The sequence below is a fragment of the Geotrypetes seraphini genome, chromosome 12 (assembly GCF_902459505.1).
Source record: "Geotrypetes seraphini chromosome 12, aGeoSer1.1, whole genome shotgun sequence".
Classification (NCBI taxonomy): Eukaryota; Metazoa; Chordata; class Amphibia; order Gymnophiona; family Dermophiidae; genus Geotrypetes; species Geotrypetes seraphini.
The window spans coordinates 66,808,646-66,830,150 of record NC_047095.1 but is presented as its reverse complement, the minus strand read 5'-3'; the positions used below and the strand labels follow the sequence as shown (position 1 = coordinate 66,830,150).

Below are 21,505 nucleotides of genomic sequence, written 5' to 3'. Positions count from 1 at the left end.
ATATTTGATTAATTCTTAAAATTATTTTCTATTTAATTAGTTTCTTTCTATTACTTTATTATTTTGGTATGTACGTTTTGTTTTTTAACAGTATGATATTGAGAGTTCTATGTATTCTTGTTAGGATGCTTTATATCTCATTTCCGCTATCTTTATGTTTTTATCTACTATTTGCAAATTTTGTTTGTCCTTGGTACTTTAGTTAGATTGTGAGCCTTCATGACAGTAAGGGAATTTCAAAGTACCCATTCTTTATTTAATTCATCTTATTTTATTGTATCCTTTATTGTATATTTAATGTATATTTCTCTGCAAACCGCTTAGAACTTAACGGATTTAGCGGTATATAAGAAATAAATAACATAACATAACATGTGCCATGATCTGGGTATGTAATGAGAATAAGAGCGTCTTTCGGGCTGTCTCAGACGTGAGCGAACGGCCAGGTGGCAGGATCAGCCGTTTTTCTGTTTGAGATCTCAGGGATCGGTTGGGGACATGATCAATTTGTTGGTCCAACCTGCCAGCCTGATAAGACTGGATTTTATTAAGAAACCGTTTATGAACACACCCATTAATAGTAGGAAAATCAAATATCTGTAATCCTGGTTTGGTTTTAAATTCTTTATTCATTTTTGCATGTTACAACAAGTGTAGCAGTTAAACTCATATGAACTTAAAGAAACACACTTGATTAACTCTCATATATGCATTAAGTATAACATTTCATTACAAATTAATATTCTGTAATATTTTAAATATTATGTAAGAAATCTAATATATAAATTATTCTTATTGAATAGAATAACCTCCCCTCCCCTCCCTCCCTACCCAATAATACATAGAAGTATCATTACTGTGAAACTATTCAAATAATCATGTATTATGAAATAACAACAAATAAAGGCCACTCATTTCCCCCCTAATCAAATATCTTCTCATGGGAAAAGTTAATCATTCATTACAAAAATCTGTTAATAGTCCCCAGATTTTCTGAAATTTACTAAAATAACCTTTTTGCGTTGCTAATTTTTCCTATTCGCAAATTTAAAATGATCGAGAAAGTAGCTAGGTAATAATATGAGTTAGCCAGTGCTCCACTTATAAAGTGCGCGCCGGTCATGTTGGCGTCCTTACGTATTATCTTGGTGAGCGTTTGTACACTGTATCTGTAACTGCACGACAGTTGTTTAATGGCAAAATTTAATTAAGTCAAATATCTTCTTGTCCTTAGTTTCCACGCCTTTCCAAAGTTTTGAAAGTATCGTGTGGCGTAAGGTAAGACCTGTTTCTCCTGTTCCTCTTGCTTTCTAGTAACACTTAAGCACCGGGATTTCTTCATACAGAACTCCCTGAGGTTTTGTGAAATTTCTACTCTTTTTCCCTTCGACCAGCCCAATCGTTATAGTGACAGTTCTTGGCTAGAGGCCACAAATTGGTTTTGCCTTCCGACCCCGGTATCCGTATACGCTGAACTGAGCTGTGCCTAACGCTCAGATCTTGTGCGCAGGCGCCGGCCGCAGTTCCTCCCCCTTTCACAGAGGTACTCGGCACAGATAGCGCGCAGATCATCCGGATGCGCTCTGTGCGGAACGTAGCCCGGCGAATGAAAATTGCGCCAACCCTGGTGTTTTCCTGCTCTCAACCCTCGCGCACAATGACATCGTAATGGAATTTCTTCGGGGTTCCACTGAGCTCGGGAGAGTGGGGGAAGCAAAGCTCCAGTTCCCCCGTGCCCACAGGGCAGATTGATCAAGGGCTCGCCACAAAGCCCAATTGCTGCAGTTTTGCTCTGACATTCTTTCCGGGGAATGTCCTGGGAGATTTTCACGGAGACATGGCCTTTAGCGCTCAGGGCTCCTTTTACGAAGGTACGCTAGCGTTTTTAGCGCAAGCAGGAAATTACCGGGCGCTACGCTTCTAGAACCAATGCCAGCTCAATGCTGGCATTAAGGTCTCGCGTGTTAAAGCCCTAGCACACCTTAATTTACATCCTCCTCATGGCTACTTTTCTTTTGTGTGGGAAGAATTAAATTCTTTATTTCCTCCCTTACCACATTGCTCATCCCTTTCCCCCAACCTTTTTATTTTTCTTGTAATCCCTGATTCTCTCTTTCCCCAAGTTCTCTACTGTTTTTCTTTACATTTTGTCTTCCTTTTGTTCTTACCCTATTTAATTTTTTTCATTTTAATTTTTTATTGTAAACCGCTTAGATTTGCCTTCTGGTTTTACATTTGTGGTATATTAAATAAATGGAACTTGAACTTGAAGTCTGATACAGCTGACTCTAACCTCTCTCTCTAAACCATGTGCTTTTCGCAAACCTCTCCTGACCACTAAATCTTGTGGAAGATTGGCCAAAGCTGGGCGATGTCCAGTTGGAGATTCACTGATGCCATGGATATCTTTCTGTGTTACATGTTATGATAAAATGTTTCTGTTTCACAAGAGTCCAAATGCCCTTATCACCCGTAAAACCTTCCGGAGAGAAACAAATAGATTCCCCGGTGAGCTTCATGGCCTTTTGTTTTCTGTTCCTTGGTTATAAAGTCCCCATATATGTTTGAGCCTTGATAACGCAGGGGCTCCCAACACAAAAATACAAATCCCAACAGCTTGTATTAATTCATAAGAAAGGAACTTTATCGTTGCCGTTCAAATGGAATGAATCCAACATTCTTCTTCAGCAAACCTCAGCTGGTGACTCATTTCGCCCGGGGGACCAAAACCCCCGTGACTCATTCATCACTGGTTTGCTTTTGTTATTTAGATAAAGCGATTTTCAGAAGAGAATACAAACGGTTAGAGAAAACGAGATGCCTGCAAACGGCGGGGATCCTTATCATTCATTATCTCTGTTTTATTTCATCTTAATTTTTTGTTTCTTGCACTGTGAAATTGTTTTTTTAAAATGATTTTGCATGCTCCTTTATATGCATTTGCTACATATACAGTAAAACCTTGGTTTGCGAGCATAATTCGCTCCGGAAGCATGCATGTAATCCTAAGCACTCGTATATCAAAGCGAATTTCCCCATAAGAAATAATGTAAACTGAGACGATTCGTTCCAAAACCCAAAAACTTTAATACAAAATACTGTATGTACTCGTATTGCAAGACCTCACACATTTAGAACAGTCACTACAGTCTCGCAGTGTTAGAGAGAGAAAACCCATCGCCTCAGTTGCGATGATGTGACGTGTGCATACTGTATGTTCTTGTATTGCAAGACCTCGCTTGTTTATCAAGTTAAATTGTAATCAAATGTTTTGCTTGTCTTGCAAAACACTTGCAAACCAAGTTACTTGCAATCCAAGGTTTTACTGTATCTGTCATTTGCATTTTTATATATTGTTACGTTTTTTAATGTGTATTTTTATAGCATTTTAGTATCTTGCTTTTATTGGCTTTCTGTGTATATTTCTGTGCATGCTTTTGAGCACGCATGTTTTGTTTGTAGACTCCTGAGGAAGGCACTTTTTTAAGTACTGAAATGCTGACATCATTGAGTCTTATTATTTGCCAATAAAGATCCCATTTTCTCCCACTGTTTCTATTCTCTTCTGTATGTAAGTGGGGACCCTTTGTTGCTCTCTACGTTGAGAGCAGAGTGATTTTCAAATGGTGTCTTTTAAGAGTTTCCCCCCGTATTGACTGCATTTGAGTCTGCCTAGTTGCCATTTTTTAAGGATCTGTTCTGCCTCGGAGGATTCTGAAACTTAGGCAGGGGATTTGAAAGAATGGTTTTTGGTGAGGGGCTACCCTAAATCAGCTATATGCAAAGCTTATTTGAGAGCTCAATATGCCCAGAGGGATTCAGCTTTGTTTCAAAAGACAATACAGAGTGTTAATGTTAAATTAGGTGATTCCCATGTGTTCTCCTGAAGGATGCGACTGAAAATGATCACAGAAATAGCAATTTAAAGACTTTTGAACATTACCAGCCCAATATGCAGTTACCCGGTTCTACTACCAGACAAGTGCCACTGTCTGGGACCATACCTACATTTTCAGTAGCGTTATCTCAGCAGACTATCCTAACGCAATGGCCCGGATTCAGTAAATGGTGCCCAAAGTTGTCAGATGCCATTAAAATCTGTAAAGGGTGGAATACTCTCCCAGTAGAGGTGGTGGAGACAAAGACTGTGCCTGAATTCAAGAAAGCATAAGACAGGCACGTGGGATCTCTTAGGGACAGTAGGAGAGAGTGGATGCTACGGATGGGCCATTTGGCCTTTTTCTGCCATTATGTTTCTGTTTCTATAAGCATAAAGTTCTATGACATCACAATGCAGGTGTAAAGAGCCTTAGCCTATAGGAAGAGGAGATGCAAATGTTAAGAGCCTTAGCCAGTAGGGAGAGGAGGAGATAGTGGATGCTACGGATGGGCCATTTGGCCTTTATCTGCCATCATGTTTCTATAACCATAAAGCTCTATGACATCACAATGCAGGTGCAAAGAGCCTTAGCCTATAGGAAGAGGAGATGCAAATGTTAAGAGCCTTAGCCAATAGGGAGAGGAGGAGATAGTGGATGCTGCAGATGAGCAGACTGGATGGGCTATTCGGCCTTCATCTGCCATCAGGTTTCTATAACCATAAAGTTCTTTGACATCACAATGCAGGTGTAAAAAACCTTAGCCAATAGGAAGAGGAGATGTAAATGTTAAGAGCCTTAGCCAATAGGGAGAGGAAATGCAAATGTTAAGGGCCTTAGCCAATAGGGAGAGGAGGAGATAGTGGATGCTGCGGATGGGCAGACTGGATGGGCCATTCGGCCTTCATCTGCCATCAGGTTTCTGTGTTACTAGCATAATGCACTTCCTATGTGTAACTGTGGGCACCAGGACTTTTGCCTGCCATAAGCTGGTGTAAATTCTCATGCCCAACTGACGGTGGTTGGGTGCTCAAATCCATGATGCCTGACCTGCCCTTACTCCTTCCATTGCCACACCCCCTTTCGAGCTGTGCACTATGAAATGTAGGCATAAAGAATAGGGCCTAGAGCAGATAATGCCTAATTCCTGCTTGTTAACATCAATTATTGATCATCAGCATTTAATTGGCTACATAGTTTGCACACGGAGGATCCGCACCCAAATTTGGGTGGCTGACCTTGGGCGATGAGGAGAGCACGCTGGTAGTCTGGAGACAGAACCTGGGTGGAGCTGGAAGTTGCCTAGAGACCGGTGGCACTCAGCATAGGAGAGCTGAAAAGCTGGTTATTTGGCCAACAGAACTTAACATCACTGATATCCATCAATTAGCCTTGCTTGCTATACCTGGAAAGTCAACACCAGTAAATACCCGCCTAGCGCTGCTGAATTTCCAGGTATAATGTAACCACGAAAGCCAGACAAACACTGAACAATGTTCAGTCCATCAGCTCTAAACTAAAGTAAACTAAACCTTAGGTTTCTATACCGCGCCATCTCCACAAGCGTAGAGCTCGGCACGGTTTACAGGGTTAGTTTGAAAAGGAGCTACAATGAAGGGTTATAGGAAAGGAGCTAGGAAGATAAAGAACCAAAGAGCGGGAGGTGTTAGATTTTTGAAAAGAGCCAAGTTTTCAGGTGTTTGCGGAAGGATTGGAGGGAGCTTGAAACTCTGAGCGGGGATGTGAGGTTGTTCCAGAGTTCTGTGGTTCTAAAGGGGAGGGATGTTCCTAGTTTTCCTAGCGGGATGTATCTTTTGCAGAGGGGAATGATAGTTTCAGTTTTTGCAATCTAAGTTTGCAATCTGAGACATACGTTTCGTGCATTGATTACCTGTGAGTTTCATTGTTTTTTGTACTGTCTAATGAATCTTTAGGTCTGTGAAGGAACTCTGGGAAATGAATACTGCTATCCAGGTATGTACTTTTTTTTAGTATATAAATACATTTAGATGACTTCCCAAGCAAATAAGTTTTGATTGTATTACAAATGAGGCTCTCCTTCACCTGCATACTGAAATGTTCTATATGTGTAAATGTGCTATATGTGGTAAAAAAAAAAAAAAGCTTTTTCAGCCTTCACATGCTGAGGAAAGTATGATCACTTTACCGTCCTTGTCCAACCCATCATCCTTTCCAGACTGGACTATTGCAACTCTATCTACTTAAGCCTAACTAAGAAAAACCTTCATAGACTTCAACGGATTCAGAATGCCGCGGCTAAGCTTATCTTCGCAAAAAGTAAATTTGACCATGTCTCACCGCTCCTGTCCAAGTTTCACTGGCTTCCAATAATCGCCAGGGTCCACTTTAAATGCAACAAAACAACTCCTCACTCATAAGGGAAATCTAGGAAACTTTCCATCGAAGATATTCTTCTCTTACAAAAATCCAGACAGACAACTGTGGTATATTCTTAATCTTTATCTTTATTATATTCAATGATAGCTTGCCCCAAATTTAAGGCCCGACGGGACCCGTTTCGCCTCAAAAGGCTTTTTCGAGGGTTCCTATGGGGGCACTTAATCATGTGTCCTCTCACTCTCAGGGCAGGAGCAGCTATTGTTGCGATTTGGTTCAGTACCTCACCTTCCGTCTTCATTATCTTTGTTGCTTTAGTGTCCACTTTAAATGCACCTGTCTAACTTTCAAAATCCTACACGGCATCCTCCCTCCCTTTATCCCTCAACTCCTCAAATCCTAATACCAGCAGACCCACCCACAAATTACAACTATCCTTCCCCTCATTAAAAGGCATTTACCTTGCAGGAAAACTAGGGACCTCCCTCCCCTTCAGAATCACTGAGCTCTGGAACAACCTTACCTCCCCTCTTCGGAACCTGAGCTCTCTCCAACTCTTCCGCAAACATCTGAAAACCTGGCTATTCTCAAAAATGTGATACTTACTCCATCTCTGGCATACTAAGCCCTCCAAATATTCTTCATACTTTATCCTTTAACCTTCATTGGAGTTCCTTTCTCTCCCAACTTCTGTAAACCGTGCCGAACTCTACAATTGTGGAAAGGATGCGGTATACAAATCTAAGGTTTAGTTTAGTTTGATGTACATAGGATATGGAGATATGTTTTTCTTTGTGGATCTCAGCTTAAACCAATGGCTTCAAACCATAAGAGAGGTGGAAAAAAACCCCAACAGACAGTCCACGGTCAGAAGCGAGAGTTGGAAAAAAAAAAATCAATAAAACAAAGCGGTTTGATTAAAATCTTGAATAATGTTTAGAAAAGTTACCTGCCTAATGTGGCTATGTTTCTGCTTGTGCCTGCTTCAGGGACATATGATGTTACCGTACCAGGGTGTTATTCCAACGGTTTTAAGGTAATAGTTTCAAGGAGTGCTAATAGGTTTCTTTATAAGGTGTAAAGAGTGGTTTGTCTCTCTCGGTAGAATTACTCCATGTCGAAACAGAGTTATTTGTATTCTTACTATGCAAACGAGTCGAGCCCCTAACGTTTAGGAGATGACACGGTATCTAAGTCTAAGATTTAGATTAAATTAACCTCAAATTCAATTGTCAAGATTTCAGTCAATTTCTTTCTGCGGTTCCAAGAATGCAGTGGGCAAAGGGGCATTCCCACGTGGCTCACGCAGCGTTTCATTGAAGCAATTAACTGCCCCTGAAGTAGGCGCAAGCCAGACATGACCACATCAGGCAGGTGACTTTTGTACCATCAAATTAACTAAACATCAGTAAAGGCTTTTTATCACGCTACTTTACTTGGTTTTTCCCATCTCTATCTCCTGACTGTAAATCAATGACTTAAGAACAGAAGAACAGCCATACTGGATCATACCAATGGTCCATCTAGCCCAGTGTCGTGTTTCCACAGTGGCCAATCCAGGTCACAAGTACCTGGCAAAAACCCAAATAGTAGCAACATTCCATACAGAATCCCAAAGAACACCAAGATTCCAGAATCCCAAATAGTAGCAACATTCCAGGCTACCAATCCCAGGACAGGTTGTGGCTCCCCCCCCCCCATGTCTGTCTCAATAACAGACTATGGACTTTTTCTCCAGGAACTTGTCCAAACCTTTTTTTAAATCCAGCTATGCTAACCGCTGTTACCACATCTTCTGGCAACGAGCTCTTGAGCTTAACTATTCATTGAGTAAAAAATTATTTCTTCCTATTTGTTTTAAAGATATTTGTTTTAAAGATATTTCCATGTAACTTCATTGAGTATCCCCCTAATCTTTGTAATAATTGAAAGAGTAAAAATGTAGGCCTAGATTCTTTTAAAAAACACATTAAAAAACAACGGGCTGCATTCTGGTAGCAAATTTTAAAAAGTGAGTCATTTTCAAAAAATTGCTCATGCAAATGGGTTGGCAGAGAGTAGCGGACTCGCTAAATTTGCATTTGCCCAGTACTGGTTCTGATTATCCCAAATAAATCTGAGGAACTATTCTCAGATCCGATCCTGGTTGGAGGAAGCTGACGCCATCAGAGGCAAAAACACATAGCAATTTTTCTAGGTACATCAAAAGCAGAAAACCTGTTAGGGAATCTGTGGGACCGTTGGATGATCAAGGAGTGAAAGGGGCGCTCAGGGAGGATAAGGCCATAGAGGAAAGACTGAATGAATTCTTTGCTTCGGTGTTTACGGAAGAAGATATAAGAGATCTACCTGAACCGGAAATAGTTTTCAAGGGTGATGATGTGGGGGAACTGAAAGAAATCTCGGTGAATCTGGAAGATGTACTGAGCCAAATCGACAAGTTAATAAGTGATAAATCGCCAGGACCGGATGGTATACATCCCATGGTATTAAAAGAACTCAAAAATGAAATTGCTGACCTGCTGATAGTGGTCTGTAACCTGTCACTAAAATCGTCTTTAGTACCTGAAGATTGGAGGTTGGCCAATGTTATGCCGATTTTTAAAAAGGGCTCCAGGGAAGATTCGGAAAATTACAGACTGGTAAGCCTCACTTTGGTGCCGGGCAAAATGGTGGAAACAATTATAAAAAATAAAATTGTGGAACACGTAGACAAATATGATTTAATGAGACGGAGTCAGCATGAGTTCAGCCAAGGGAGATCTTGCCTCACAAATTTGCTTGACTTCTTTGAAAGTGTGAATAAACATAAGTCGGTTGATAGTGTATCTAGATTTTCAGAAGCTTTTGATAAAGTTCCTTACGAAAGGCTCCTGAGAAAATTAAAGTGTCATGGGATAGGTAGCACAGTTCAGTTGTGGATTAGGAATTGGTTGTCAGATAGAAGACAGAGGGTAGGGTTAAATGTTCATTTTTCTCAATGGAGGAGAGTAAACAGTGGAGTGCCGCAGGGGTCTGTACTGGGACCAGTGCTATTTAAATTATTTATAAATGGTCTGGAAATTGGAACAACGAGTGAGGTGATTAAATTTGCAGATGACACTAAACTGTTCAAAGTTGTTAAAACGCATGTGGATTGTGAAAAATTGCAGGCGGTCTTTAGGAAATTGGAAGACTGAGCGTCCAAGTGGCAGATGAAATTTAATGTGGAAAAATGCAGAGTGATGCACATTGGGAAGAATAACCCGAATCAGTTACTGGATGCTTGGGTTCACCTTGGGGGTTAGCGCCCAAGAAAAGGATCTGGGTGTCATTGTAGACAATGCGATGAAATCTTCCGCCCAATGTGCGGCAGCGGTCAAAAAAGCAAACAGGATGCTAGGAATTATTTAAAAAGGGATGGTTAACAAGACTAAGAATGTTATAACGCCCCTGTATTGCTCCATGGTGCGACCTCATCTGGATTATTGCATTCAATTCTGGTCTCCGTATCTCAAGAAAGATATAGTGGTGCTAGAAAAAGTTCAAAGAAGAGCGACCAAGATGGTAAAGGGAATAGAACTCCTCTCGTATGAGAAAAGACTAAAATGGTTACGGCTCTTCGGCTTGGAAAAGAGACGGAGATATGATTGAAGTCTACAAAATCCTGAGTGGAGTAGAACAGGTCAAGTGGATCGATTTTTCACTCCATGAAGTTACAGGGAAATACTTTTAAAACCAATTGGAGGATTTTTTTTTTCACTCAAGAGAATAGTTAAGCTCTGGAACGCGTTGCCAGAGGATGTGGTAAGAGCGGATAGCGTAGCTGGTTTTAAGAAAGGTTTGGACAAGTTCCTGGAGGAAAAGTCCATAGTCTATTATTGAGGAAGACATGGGGGAAGCCACTGCTTGCCCCGTTATCGGTAGCATGGAATATTGCTACACCTTGGGTTTTGGCCAGGTACTAGTGACCTGGATTGGCCACCATTAGAATGGGCTACTGGGCTTGATGGACCATTGGTCTGACCCAGTAAGGCTATTCTTATGTACTTATGTTCTTATCTTTAGTGTGTTTATATATGGATATATACAATATTTGAATATGTGTGTGTATAGGTTATTTAATGCTGGTCCAAGTCTTGGCACTGGCATAAAATATCTGGGATACAAAGCTTAATATTTTGGGCTTAACTGGATCAGTTGTAAACTGGATGAAGATAAGGCTGTGTTTTATGCAGTCCTATTAATCAGCTTAAGAATCTAGTTAAGGGATGAATACTTGCACTTAACCAGATAAGTGCTGACCGCTCCTGGACTATCTACCAGTTCAGTTGCGTGAATCTTTGTGGTGAGCCCCGGAGAAGCCATTTAAATGGTCCGGAGCCTCTCCTGGCCATTTGAATCGTTTTTAATATTATCCCCATAGTAAATGCCAGCAGTTGGCTCATCTGTTCTCACGAATAATCCATTTCATGTGATCTTTTCATTCCAGGCATACTTTGAGGAATTCACTGCGGCGTGGAGAAAGCAGGATCTGGATGTTGTCCTCTGCCCTGTTTTGGGTCCCGCCTTCAACAAAGGCTACACTGGGAAACTGACGAGTAATGTCAACTCATGTCTGAACTAGGCAGAATGAGACTATTTATCATTTCTATAGCACTGAAAGGCATACGCAGCCCTGTACATTTAACAGACAAGAGACAGTCCCTGCTCAGAAGAGCTTACAATCTAATTTAGACAGGTTGGGGAGATTATGGTAGAGGAAATGATACAGTGGGTCTAGGTTTGAGTCCCTGCTCAGAAGAGCTTATAATCTAATTTAGACAGGTTGGGGATATTATAGTGGAGGAAATGGTACAGTGGGTCTAGGTATCAGTCCCTGCTCAGAAGAGCTTACAATCTAATTTAGACAGGTTGGGGAGATTATGGTGGAGGAAATGATACAGTGGGTCTAGGTATCAGTCCCTGCTCAGAAGAGCTTACAATCTAATTTAGAAAGGTAGAGGAAATGATACAGTGGGTCTAGGTATCAGTCTCTGCTCAGAAGAGCTTACAATCTAATTTAGAAAGGTAGAGGAAATGATACAGTGGGTCTAGGTATCAGTCCCTGCTCAGAAGAGCTTATAATCTAATTTAGACAGGTTGGGGATATTATGGTAGAGGAAATGATACAGTGGGTCTAGGTATCAGTCCCTGCTCAGAAGAGCTTACAATCTAATTTAGAAAGGTAGAGGAAATGATACAGTGGGTCTAGGTATCAGTCCCTGCTCAGAAGAGCTTATAATCTAATTTAGACAGGTTGGGGATATTATGGTAGAGGAAATGATACAGTGGGTCTAGGTATCAGTCCCTGCTCAGAAGAGCTTACAATCTAATTTAGAAAGGTAGAGGAAATGATACAGTGGGTCTAGGTATCAGTCCCTGCTCAGAAGAGCTTATAATCTAATTTAGACAGGTTGGGGATATTATGGTAGAGGAAATGATACAGTGGGTCTAGGTATCAGTCCCTGCTCAGAAGAGCTTACAATCTAATTTAGAAAGGTAGAGGAAATGATACAGTGGGTCTAGGTATCAGTCCCTGCTCAGAAGAGCTTATAATCTAATTTAGACAGGTTGGGGATATTATGGTAGAGGAAATGATACAGTGGGTCTAGGTATCAGTCCCTGCTCAGAAGAGCTTACAATCTAATTTAGAAAGGTAGAGGAAATGATACAGTGGGTCTAGGTATCAGTCCCTGCTCAGAAGAGCTTATAATCTAATTTAGACAGGTTGGGGATATTATGGTAGAGGAAATGATACAGTGGGTCTAGGTATCAGTCCCTGCTCAGAAGAGCTTACAATCTAATTTAGAAAGGTAGAGGAAATGATACAGTGGGTCTAGGTATCAGTCCCTGCTCAGAAGAGCTTATAATCTAATTTAGACAGGTTGGGGATATTATGGTAGAGGAAATGATACAGTGGGTCTAGGTATCAGTCCCTGCTCAGAAGAGCTTACAATCTAATTTAGAAAGGTAGAGGAAATGATACAGTGGGTCTAGGTATCAGTCCCTGCTCAGAAGAGCTTATAATCTAATTTAGACAGGTTGGGGATATTATGGTAGAGGAAATGATACAGTGGGTCTAGGTATCAGTCCCTGCTCAGAAGAGCTTACAATCTAATTTAGAAAGGTAGAGGAAATGATACAGTGGGTCTAGGTATCAGTCCCTGCTCAGAAGAGCTTATAATCTAATTTAGACAGGTTGGGGATATTATGGTAGAGGAAATGATACAGTGGGTCTAGATATCAGGCAGCAGTGAGTGGGAGTTAAGAGTTGAAGGCAGTTTAAAAAAAAAATGGGCCTTTAGCTTGGATTTGACCACTGCTAGGGATGGAGCATGACATTACAGTAGGTCTTTTCATTTTGGACTCGGGCCTGCTCCAAAACGACAGCATCCTTTACCTTTTCTGGTGGGGATGCCTAAGCCTTAACTAAATAACTCATCAGTGGAGGACCCAGAGGTAATTTATAGCTAATAACCCAAAGACACACAACCTTTTTGTGTAAAGCCAAAGATAAGTAATTAAAATGGAGGAAAAAGAGTCTTAGTAACCCCACGAACCAGCCATAAAGGATACTATAAGTTCGTATTTGTGAGGGGTTCCAATGTCAAAAAAACCTCCAGATAATTCACTATTTTTCACTGATAGCTTTTTTTATATATTTATATTTTTTCTGTGTTCTTTTTGAACCAATAACTTATTGATCATTTAAATATGTAACACTCTTGATTTTGAGAATTACTAAACAAGCACAGTGGGACTTATCTTAGTCTATGCCTGCTAGCGCCTGGTGACTGCTACATCGATCCCCGAAGGGACCCGTTTCGCCTCTGTATTCGGCTTTATCAAGGGTCTAAAGTACAGGGGATATCTACAAAACAAGAAATCGGCCGTATAAAAGATGGTCCGACCCACACAGCTGAAGTATTAAAAACCATTACTTAGACTTACTTATTTGAGGAAAATCCACTGCTCGACACCAGCAATAGTCTGACTAGGAAAAAGAACGCCGGTGCATGCTCCCCTTCTCCTCTCCATCCCTCTCTGCCTCCCCGGCACAAGGTTGTTGCCCACGTCGGCATCGCCGCGCTCTCTGATGTCATTTCTGGGACCCGCGCCTAAAAAGCAATGTCAAAGGGTGAGCCGACACCAATGTAGGCAAGCTGCTCAAGCTGGAGAAGTTAAAAAGGCATTGGGAAAGGGAAGGGGGGGGCGGGCGCGTGGCGGGGGAGGGGGACCACCGCCCTGAGCAGTGCTCACCCTTACAACGCCACTGCTTCGAGACGTCCGTTAAAAATACTGCAGGAAGGAAGGGGAACGGACAGGGTAGGATTAATTTGTCGAGGGCCCCTAGGCACACAAGTACACTGGGCCCCCTGGCCCGCCCCACTCCACCATGCGCCCAGTTGGAAACAGGAAGCTGCGTCGGAGGGAAGTTTTGGGCAAGCAGCACCGCTTGCACAATTACAGTTCCCGTTGCCTTTCTTACCCGCGTTGCTTGCTTGTCTTATTTTCTGTCAATGGTGGGTAGGGGGGGGGGCGCGTTGCCGATCGATGCTGGAGGGGCCCATCGTTGTTTGGAAAAAACAATGTTGATGTCCTCCTTCATCGGGTCCCCCTGACCATTTCGGGCCCTAGGCACCTGCCTACTTGGCCTATTGATTAATCCTGCCCTGGGAATGGATTTGCTTAGTGGACCATTCAGCCCAGTTTCAGCCATGTTTCTTTTCAGAGACAAGTTTCTTTAAGGGCCAAAACGTGTTAGGTCATGCGGTTTTATGGAAAGCCACGGCACAACCATAACCCAGGGCCCAGACGTTCCCTCCGACTGGTGTTCTTTTATGAAAAAAGCCTGCCGCTCTAAAGTTGTCTCCAGAAATACAGAGACTGAGCTGGAGACAAGGAGAAACAGCTGCACTTCTCCCTCCATATTCGCGGTTTCAGCAATTGCGGTTTTGATTAGTCGCGGTTTTTAGCTTGCTGGCTTCTCTCTCCCCCTCCCCCCCCCCCACCAATTACATCAGCTTGCAAAGAGAAATCGCTGATTCCAAGCGTTTACAGAGAAAATCGCTGATTCCCAGCACTTTCTTCACCGTGTTTTGCCTCTCCTTCAGGAACAGGCCAGGTCTCCCACCATGTTATTCGCGGTTTCACCATATTCATGATGCTTTTTAATAGAAAACAGCGAATAACATGAAAAAGTTATCTGCAGGTCTGTTAATCCCCTATCACAGTGAATACGGAAGGAGAAGTGTATTTCTACAGTACCCGGGTAGAATCTAAGATTCTGCGTCTGACGTTTAAGGTGCTTCAAAGTAATTTGTCCGTCAGTTGTTCGTTCACTTTTCCGATGGCATTCGCCTTCCCGTGACTTTCGGTCCGCTGACAGCCTGAGATTGGAAATTCCATCTCTAGCAACTGTGAAACTCACCGCCAATCGTAAATCTGTTCTGTCTGTCCCAGGGCCCCGGTTTTGTGGAACGCCCTGTCGGTTTCAGTGCGTCAATTGACCATGCTTTGTCAATTTAGAAAAGAAGTAAAAACAGTGTTTTTGGAATGCGCTGTGGGTGTGTATGAGATTCTGCTTTTTGGGGATAGTTTGTGGCTGTACTAGCACTGAACTGTCTTTCTGAAGATATATTTTGTGAATGTGCAATGATGCCTAGATGTTTGATGATGTTTTAAGTTTCAAGTTTAATAAAATTTTGATATACCACCTTATCATTTATTTCAAGGTGGTTATACGTTTTAAAATAGGGCAGAAACAGATAATATAATTTAACATAACTTTAACAAAACAAATGTACACGATTAGATAAAACATTGACATACACGACTGGACAAACGGGTACGAGTGGAAAAGAAGGGGAGAACTACAATGATGAAAGAAAAGTAAGATATAAATCAGGGGTAGGGAACTCCGGTCCTTGAGAGACTTATTCCAGTCGGGTTTTCAGGATTTCCCCAATGAATATGCATTGAAAGCAGTGCATGCAAATAGATCTCATGCATATTCATTGGGGAAAACCTGACTGGAATACAGCTCTCATGGATCGGAGTTCCCTACCCCTGATATAAAGCAGGGCTCTCAAAGTCCCTCCTTGAGGGCCACAATCCATTCGGGTTTTCAGGATTTCCCCAATGAATATGCATTGAAAGCAGTGCATGCAAATAGATCTCATGCATATTCATTGGGGAAAACCTGACTGGAATACAGCTCTCGAGGATCGGAGTTCCCTACCCCTGATATAAAGCAGTGCTCTCAAAGTCCCTCCTTGAGGGCCACAATCCATTCGGGTTTTCAGGATTTCCCCAATGAATATGCATTGAAAGCAGTGCATGCATATAGATCTCATGCATATTCATTGTGGAAATCCTGAAAACCCGACTGGAATACAGCTCTCGAGGACCGGAGTTCCCTACCCCTGATATAAAGGTATAAACAAAAGGGTGAGGTTAAAAACAAGTAAGTCCAATACAAGTGGCTCATAAAGGATAAAAAAGTTTCGTTTTTAAAAAAATAAAAATCCTTAAAAGGACATTTACACTTGAAAGGCATCTTTAAAAAGGAAAGTCTTAAGGAAAGATTTAAATTTCTCAAGATTAGTTATCTCAGAGCATTTGGTGCTGAGTTCCAGAGGTTTGGGGCAACTACTGAAAAGACAGTGTTTCTTCTAGTGTTAATATGGTTCAAGGCTGGGATTGCTAATAAATTTTGCTCCGAGGAATGAAGAAATTGCGATGTGGCGTACGGTATCAAAAATGTATTAATGAATTCTGGCTGTCCAGTGTTTCTTGTTTTAAAAGTCAATAACAGAGTTTTATAAATGACACGGTGATGGATCGGAAGCCAATGGGCTTTTATCAGAAGAGTTACGTGGTCAATTTTTTTGGCCTTATAGATGACTTTTAATGATATTTTTGGTGTGTTGTGTCTTTGTATTTTGTTGTTTGTCCTTTGCTGATTTTATATCGTTCCTCGCCTAGATTTGTAGATAGGCGGGTTACAAATCGTTTTTCTTAGATCAATTATTTCTAGAATTGTGGTTCCTTCCCCCCAGATGGTATTATTTCTTCAATGGGACAGGATTTTTAAGAAAGGGGTTAGGGAATTATTTCGTAAACCCTTTATTATAGGTCAAATATTGGTTGGAAGAAAGTCCACCCTCATTTTGGCACTGGAGGGCAGCATTTCATGCTCTTATGATTATGGAAACTAGGGCGACCTCCCCATCTTATAAAAATCAGATTCAATTTGGGATGACCTGGGAACCTTATATACAGCAATTATCAGTCAGAGGACGCAGTTTTGGAGTGAACTCGTTACATTTGTAATCATAAAGCAAAGCACTATTTATTAGTAATATTTGGAAATGGGATGGGGGGATGGGAAGGGGGCGAGAGTGTTGGGAGGTGCTTTATCGTGTTTGTATTGTGGTGATAATTGATGATTTCTTTGAATTTATATATCTACAATGTATTAACTGAGTCGAGATGATATTCTTGGTAAGATTTTTGTTAGGTATATTTTATTTTTAAAACTCAATAAAAATTATTGAACATTAAATAAATAAATAAATGACCCATCTTCTCTGTGGCAGTTACGTGTTCATCCACTGCGCTGTATAACCTCTTGAACTTTCCTGCCGGCGTTCTTCCTGTAAGTACGGTGACCGAGGAGGATGAGAAGGAACTACAGTATTTCAAAGGGTGTCATAACGATTTCTGGGACAAGGAGTACAAGAAGGTTAGTCGATGTCATGGTTGATGCGGAAGAAGAAGTGGGCAGAAACGTACAGGCTTGACTGGAATGGAAAAGGCGAACAACTTTTCCGCCAACTGCCTTATCCATACCATCAGTGCATGTAACCAATGAAAAGGCAGCTTGTAGAGCATTTGCTGTACAAGCGAGGCCCGCTTTTGTAAAGGCAAGGTAGCGATTCCCGTGTCGCAAATGCAGCGCAGCTCACTCAGTTCTTAGGGGCTGCGTCGCATTTGCCGCGCCAGGACTCACTACGACAGCTTTATAAAAGGAGCCTTCATTGGACTAAGTTATGAATTCACTTAAAAATATTGCGGTTCATGAGTTTTCCAGACCACAGAGGCCCAATCTTGTCAGACCGGGGGGGGGGAGGGGGGGCTGTGGGATCTTGTACACTACAGAATCATCTCTGAATAATTTTTATTTTGGTACAATATATACTTCAGGGGAATTCTGCATGACAGAATTAAAATCAAAAAATTATGTACACAATAGTTTAAAATTCTCTATATTATATAGTGGTCAAAATAACAACCTAAGCTACCGTTTTTGAGAAATTAATTTAATTTATAACATTTTATTGAAGGAAATAATAAAATACAAATAGATTTCAATGTTGGCGCTTATCTGAGTTTTATAACACTATTCAAGTGTATTTTACCGTCTATCACTTTATCAAAACCATGTCATAGGGCAGTCTGCGCCTTTAACAGAAAATAGGCCAGGATCAAAAGGATGAAACACTGTATTTGATTTATTTAACACATCTTATGTACCATTTTCCTCAAGTCGCCAAGACTTCCTTCAGCCTTTTCTTCCTGGATTGCTACAGTGTAACTCGTCTCTTTCTCTTTAGGCTATGGAAGGAGGGGTGGGGCTGCCCGTGGCCGTTCAGTGTGTGGCATTGCCGTGGCAGGAGGAACTGTGCCTGCGGTTCATGAAAGAGGTGGAGAGGCTGACCCAGGAGAAGAAGACAAGGAGATAACGGAATCAGACTCGTGTTTGAAGGGGTGTGGAGAGGCAGGGAACTGGAAAAAGTGGGAATGGATATTCCAGGTTTGTGGGAACATGGTTTAGGGGATGTTTCAGTCTTTTATTTTCTATTTTTGTCTATTCTGTTAAACTGCATTACTTGATTATTGACCAAGAATGTGGTACTGTATGTAGAAACAAACAAAAAAAATAACTATTATAAGAACATAAGAATTTCCATACTGGGACAAAGCGAAGGTCCATCAAGACCAGTATCTTGTTTCCAATAGTGACCAACCCAGGTTCCAAGTACCTGGCAGAACCGAAAGAGTAGCAACATTCCAGAGCTGAGATTGTGATGTCATAATGCCTCATTCCACCAATGCCCAAGAGCCAACCTCAGCAGTGATGTCACAATGGCTTGATTGTCCAATACTTGGCTCACATAAGAATTGCCATTCTGGGAAAGATCGAAGATCCATCAAGCCCAGCATCCTGTTTCCAACAGTGGCCGACCCAGGTCCCAAGTACCTGGCAGAACCGAAAGAGTAGTAACATTCCAGAGCTGAGATTGTGATGTCATAATGCCTCAATCCACCAGTGATGTCACAATGATTGTCCTATACTTGGCTCACATAAGAATTGCTGTATAGACCAAAGGTCCATCAAGCCCAGTATCCTGCTTCCAACAGTGGCCGACCCAGGTCCCAAGTACCTGGCAGAACCCAAAGAGTAGCAACTTTCCAGAGCTGAGATTGTGATGTCATAATGTCTCATTCCACCAGTGATGTCACAATGATTGTCCTATACTTGGCTCACATAAGAATTGCTGTACAGACCAAAGGTCCATCAAGCCCAGTATCCTGTTTCCAGCAGTGGCCAATCCAGGTCACAAACACCTGACAAGATCACCTACAATCTGAGCAAGATTTTATTGAATTTTGGGCACTGCCGTTTCTAGCCATCTGTTTAGCCAAAATTAAATCACCTTGTTCCTTTACCCCTCTGACTTGTACTGTGCTCTTTAAGAATACAGAGACAAAAGAATTACAAACCTTATGCAGGGCTTCAAGTGCCATCCAAACTGAGCGCAGCGGGTTTTCAGTAAGGGTTGCAGAAATCTGTCGTGTCAGGGATGATATCCTGTTTCGGGAGGAAGCGATTACTGCGACGGGAGAACGCCGGCCTTCCTCCAAATGGGGCAGCAATCTCCCCTGGTTGAACTGGTACAAGTAACTGCTTTGCCACTGCTACGCCAGTATTGGTATCGCAAATACCAGGAGTTTGCTCCGGATCCCGGACCAGCGGTGGGTCTTTGGCGTGCATGTGTATAAAAATGGCATATAATCCTACAGTATGTGATCGTTTACTAAGGCCTTCTTTTACTAAGCTGCGGTAGAACGTTTTACCACGGCCCAGGGCGTTCAGTGGTCCGACGCTCATATGAATTCTATGAGCTTCGGAGCAGAGTCAGAGCAGTTAGCGCTCTTACCGCGGCTTAGTAAAAGGGGTGGTTAAAATTAACTATACTGTTCTGGCCTGAAGTGATTTGTAGGTATGTTTAGGTGGGAACAGAACGAGATAAGACTGTGGGATCATGGGAAGGGATTAATAGCTAATAGAGTACAGTTACTTTGCTCTTGTGGACTTAATAGTTCTACTGCTTTGTACTGTGGAATTTCTGTTTTGTGGGGTTTGGCCTGCAGATGGTTTGCACCTATGGTATGTTATTTTCCTATGGGTTTTTTGTTGTTTTTTTCCCCATTTTGTCGCTGCCTGATGTCTTTACATAAAGATTTTATGAATTGTATGTTATGGGAGGGAATGGGGGTGGCTTGGGACAGGTTAAGTTTAGAACTGGTTTGTTTAGGAAGTCAAAAAGAAACTTGGAGATCTTGTATGGTTTCTTTGAAGTTCCTTCATTTCTTCAATAAAAAGATTTATTATAAAAAGGACACATTCATGTGCCTATCAAGGTTTGTGCATTCAATGCTGTTTTACACAGGGGTAATATGCAGATCTGTAGGACGTGATGTATATGAGTAAGAACATATCTACAAGAGGGGCATGTCCGGGGTGGGAAGTGCACAGGGCAGATTCTGTAAAGGGCACTCAAATTTGCTTACCTAACTCCCCCTTTTGCTAAACCGTGGTAAAGCTTCCACATGCACATCTGTGCCCATAAAAAAAAAAAGAAAAAGAAAAGTTGTTTCAAGATACCAGCCCTCCTGTCTTGGACACTTGAAATCCCCCTGACCCCCCTCCCTCATTTAAATTAAAGAGTGGCAAGAGGGATGCCCACTCCTTCCTGCCACCGATACCCCCCCTAAACCCCTTCCGGGTCACGGGGCCAGGAAGTGATGTCAGAGGGAAATCCAACGCTGGCGCGAGGAGCATGCTGCAGAAGCCACTTGTGCTGGTGAAGATTAAGAGGTACGGGGGGGGAGGGAGAGTGCAAGTGTGGAATAGGGGTCGCAGAGGGGTTGTCACTGCCCTGGGCACCTCCTATCCATACTACATCACTGCCATCGACTCGTGTTCGAGTCCTTGCGATTTGAATTGCGGATCTAAAAAGAAATCGGTTTTGTGCTAGTCTGGAAAGGTCCTCCAGCATCATCTCAACTTAGAATAAAGACCTTCAGCCATCTGATAAAGGTCCTCCATCTGATTGCTGGTCGCCATCTTCACTTGGGTTCCTTCGATCTTCCCAAACATAATCACTTCTCCAGCGATCTCTCTCTTCTGACGGTGTGACTAAAATAAGACGTATCTCAATGCAATAATGCCTAAACACCATAAAATATTCACGTATATACAAAAAACATAAAACAGAAAAAAGATCATATATAAAGTGGTGAATCATAATGAATATGCTCAGTACCCCCCCCCCCCACCCCACACACACACTAGTCATAAGAAATGAAGACCATCTAGAAACAACCAGCACGAAAATTGAGGAGAGAGCTACCTTGCTTACTTCATTTCTATTTCAGCAAGACCTCAACGCCGTATTGAAGTTATATTTTCTCAAAGCTCAGGCTCCTTCTATGGGACAGGGTATTTGGATTTACCCCAATGTCAATAAAGAGACACAAGAAAGGAGGAAATCATTTTTTACGGGAGATCTTTGAGCCCCGAGACCATCCTGGTGGCCATTTGTTGAACCGACTCAACTCTCAGCACATCTTTTTGGTAATGTGGTCTCCAGAACTGGACCACAATATTCCAGATGAGGTCTCACCATGGATCTGTACAACGGCATTACGACTTCAGGCTTCCGGCTGACGAAACTCCTACGGATACAACCCATCATTTGTCTTGCCTTTGATGAAGCCTTCTCCACCGTCTCTTCTCCAAGCTGAATAGCTTTAGCCTTTCTTTTTAGGGAAGTCGTCCCATTTCTTTTATTATTTTTGTCGCCCTGCTCTGTACCTTTTCTAATTAAATGGGTAATAGGCACCTAATGGAATCTACCTCCAAAGTAGGCGTGTTTAGGGGCAGAGCTGGATTGGGC

The 21,505-nt window shown here is 42.0% G+C and overlaps 1 protein-coding gene across 1 annotated transcript in view; it reads left to right on the top strand.

Annotated features, from left to right (window-relative positions):
• Positions 1-18,004, top strand: part of LOC117346129 (vitamin D3 hydroxylase-associated protein-like) — a 72,177-nt gene extending 54,173 nt beyond the window's left edge. Inside the window, exons 11-15 of the mRNA XM_033915534.1 lie at positions 1,235-1,278; positions 5,813-5,852; positions 10,708-10,816; positions 16,859-17,004; positions 17,876-18,004. Coding sequence (XP_033771425.1) covers positions 1,235-1,278; positions 5,813-5,852; positions 10,708-10,816; positions 16,859-17,004; positions 17,876-18,004 — 468 coding nt within the window. The remainder of the gene's footprint in view (positions 1-1,234; positions 1,279-5,812; positions 5,853-10,707; positions 10,817-16,858; positions 17,005-17,875) is intronic.
• The last annotated feature ends 3,501 nt before the right edge of the window (positions 18,005-21,505 follow it).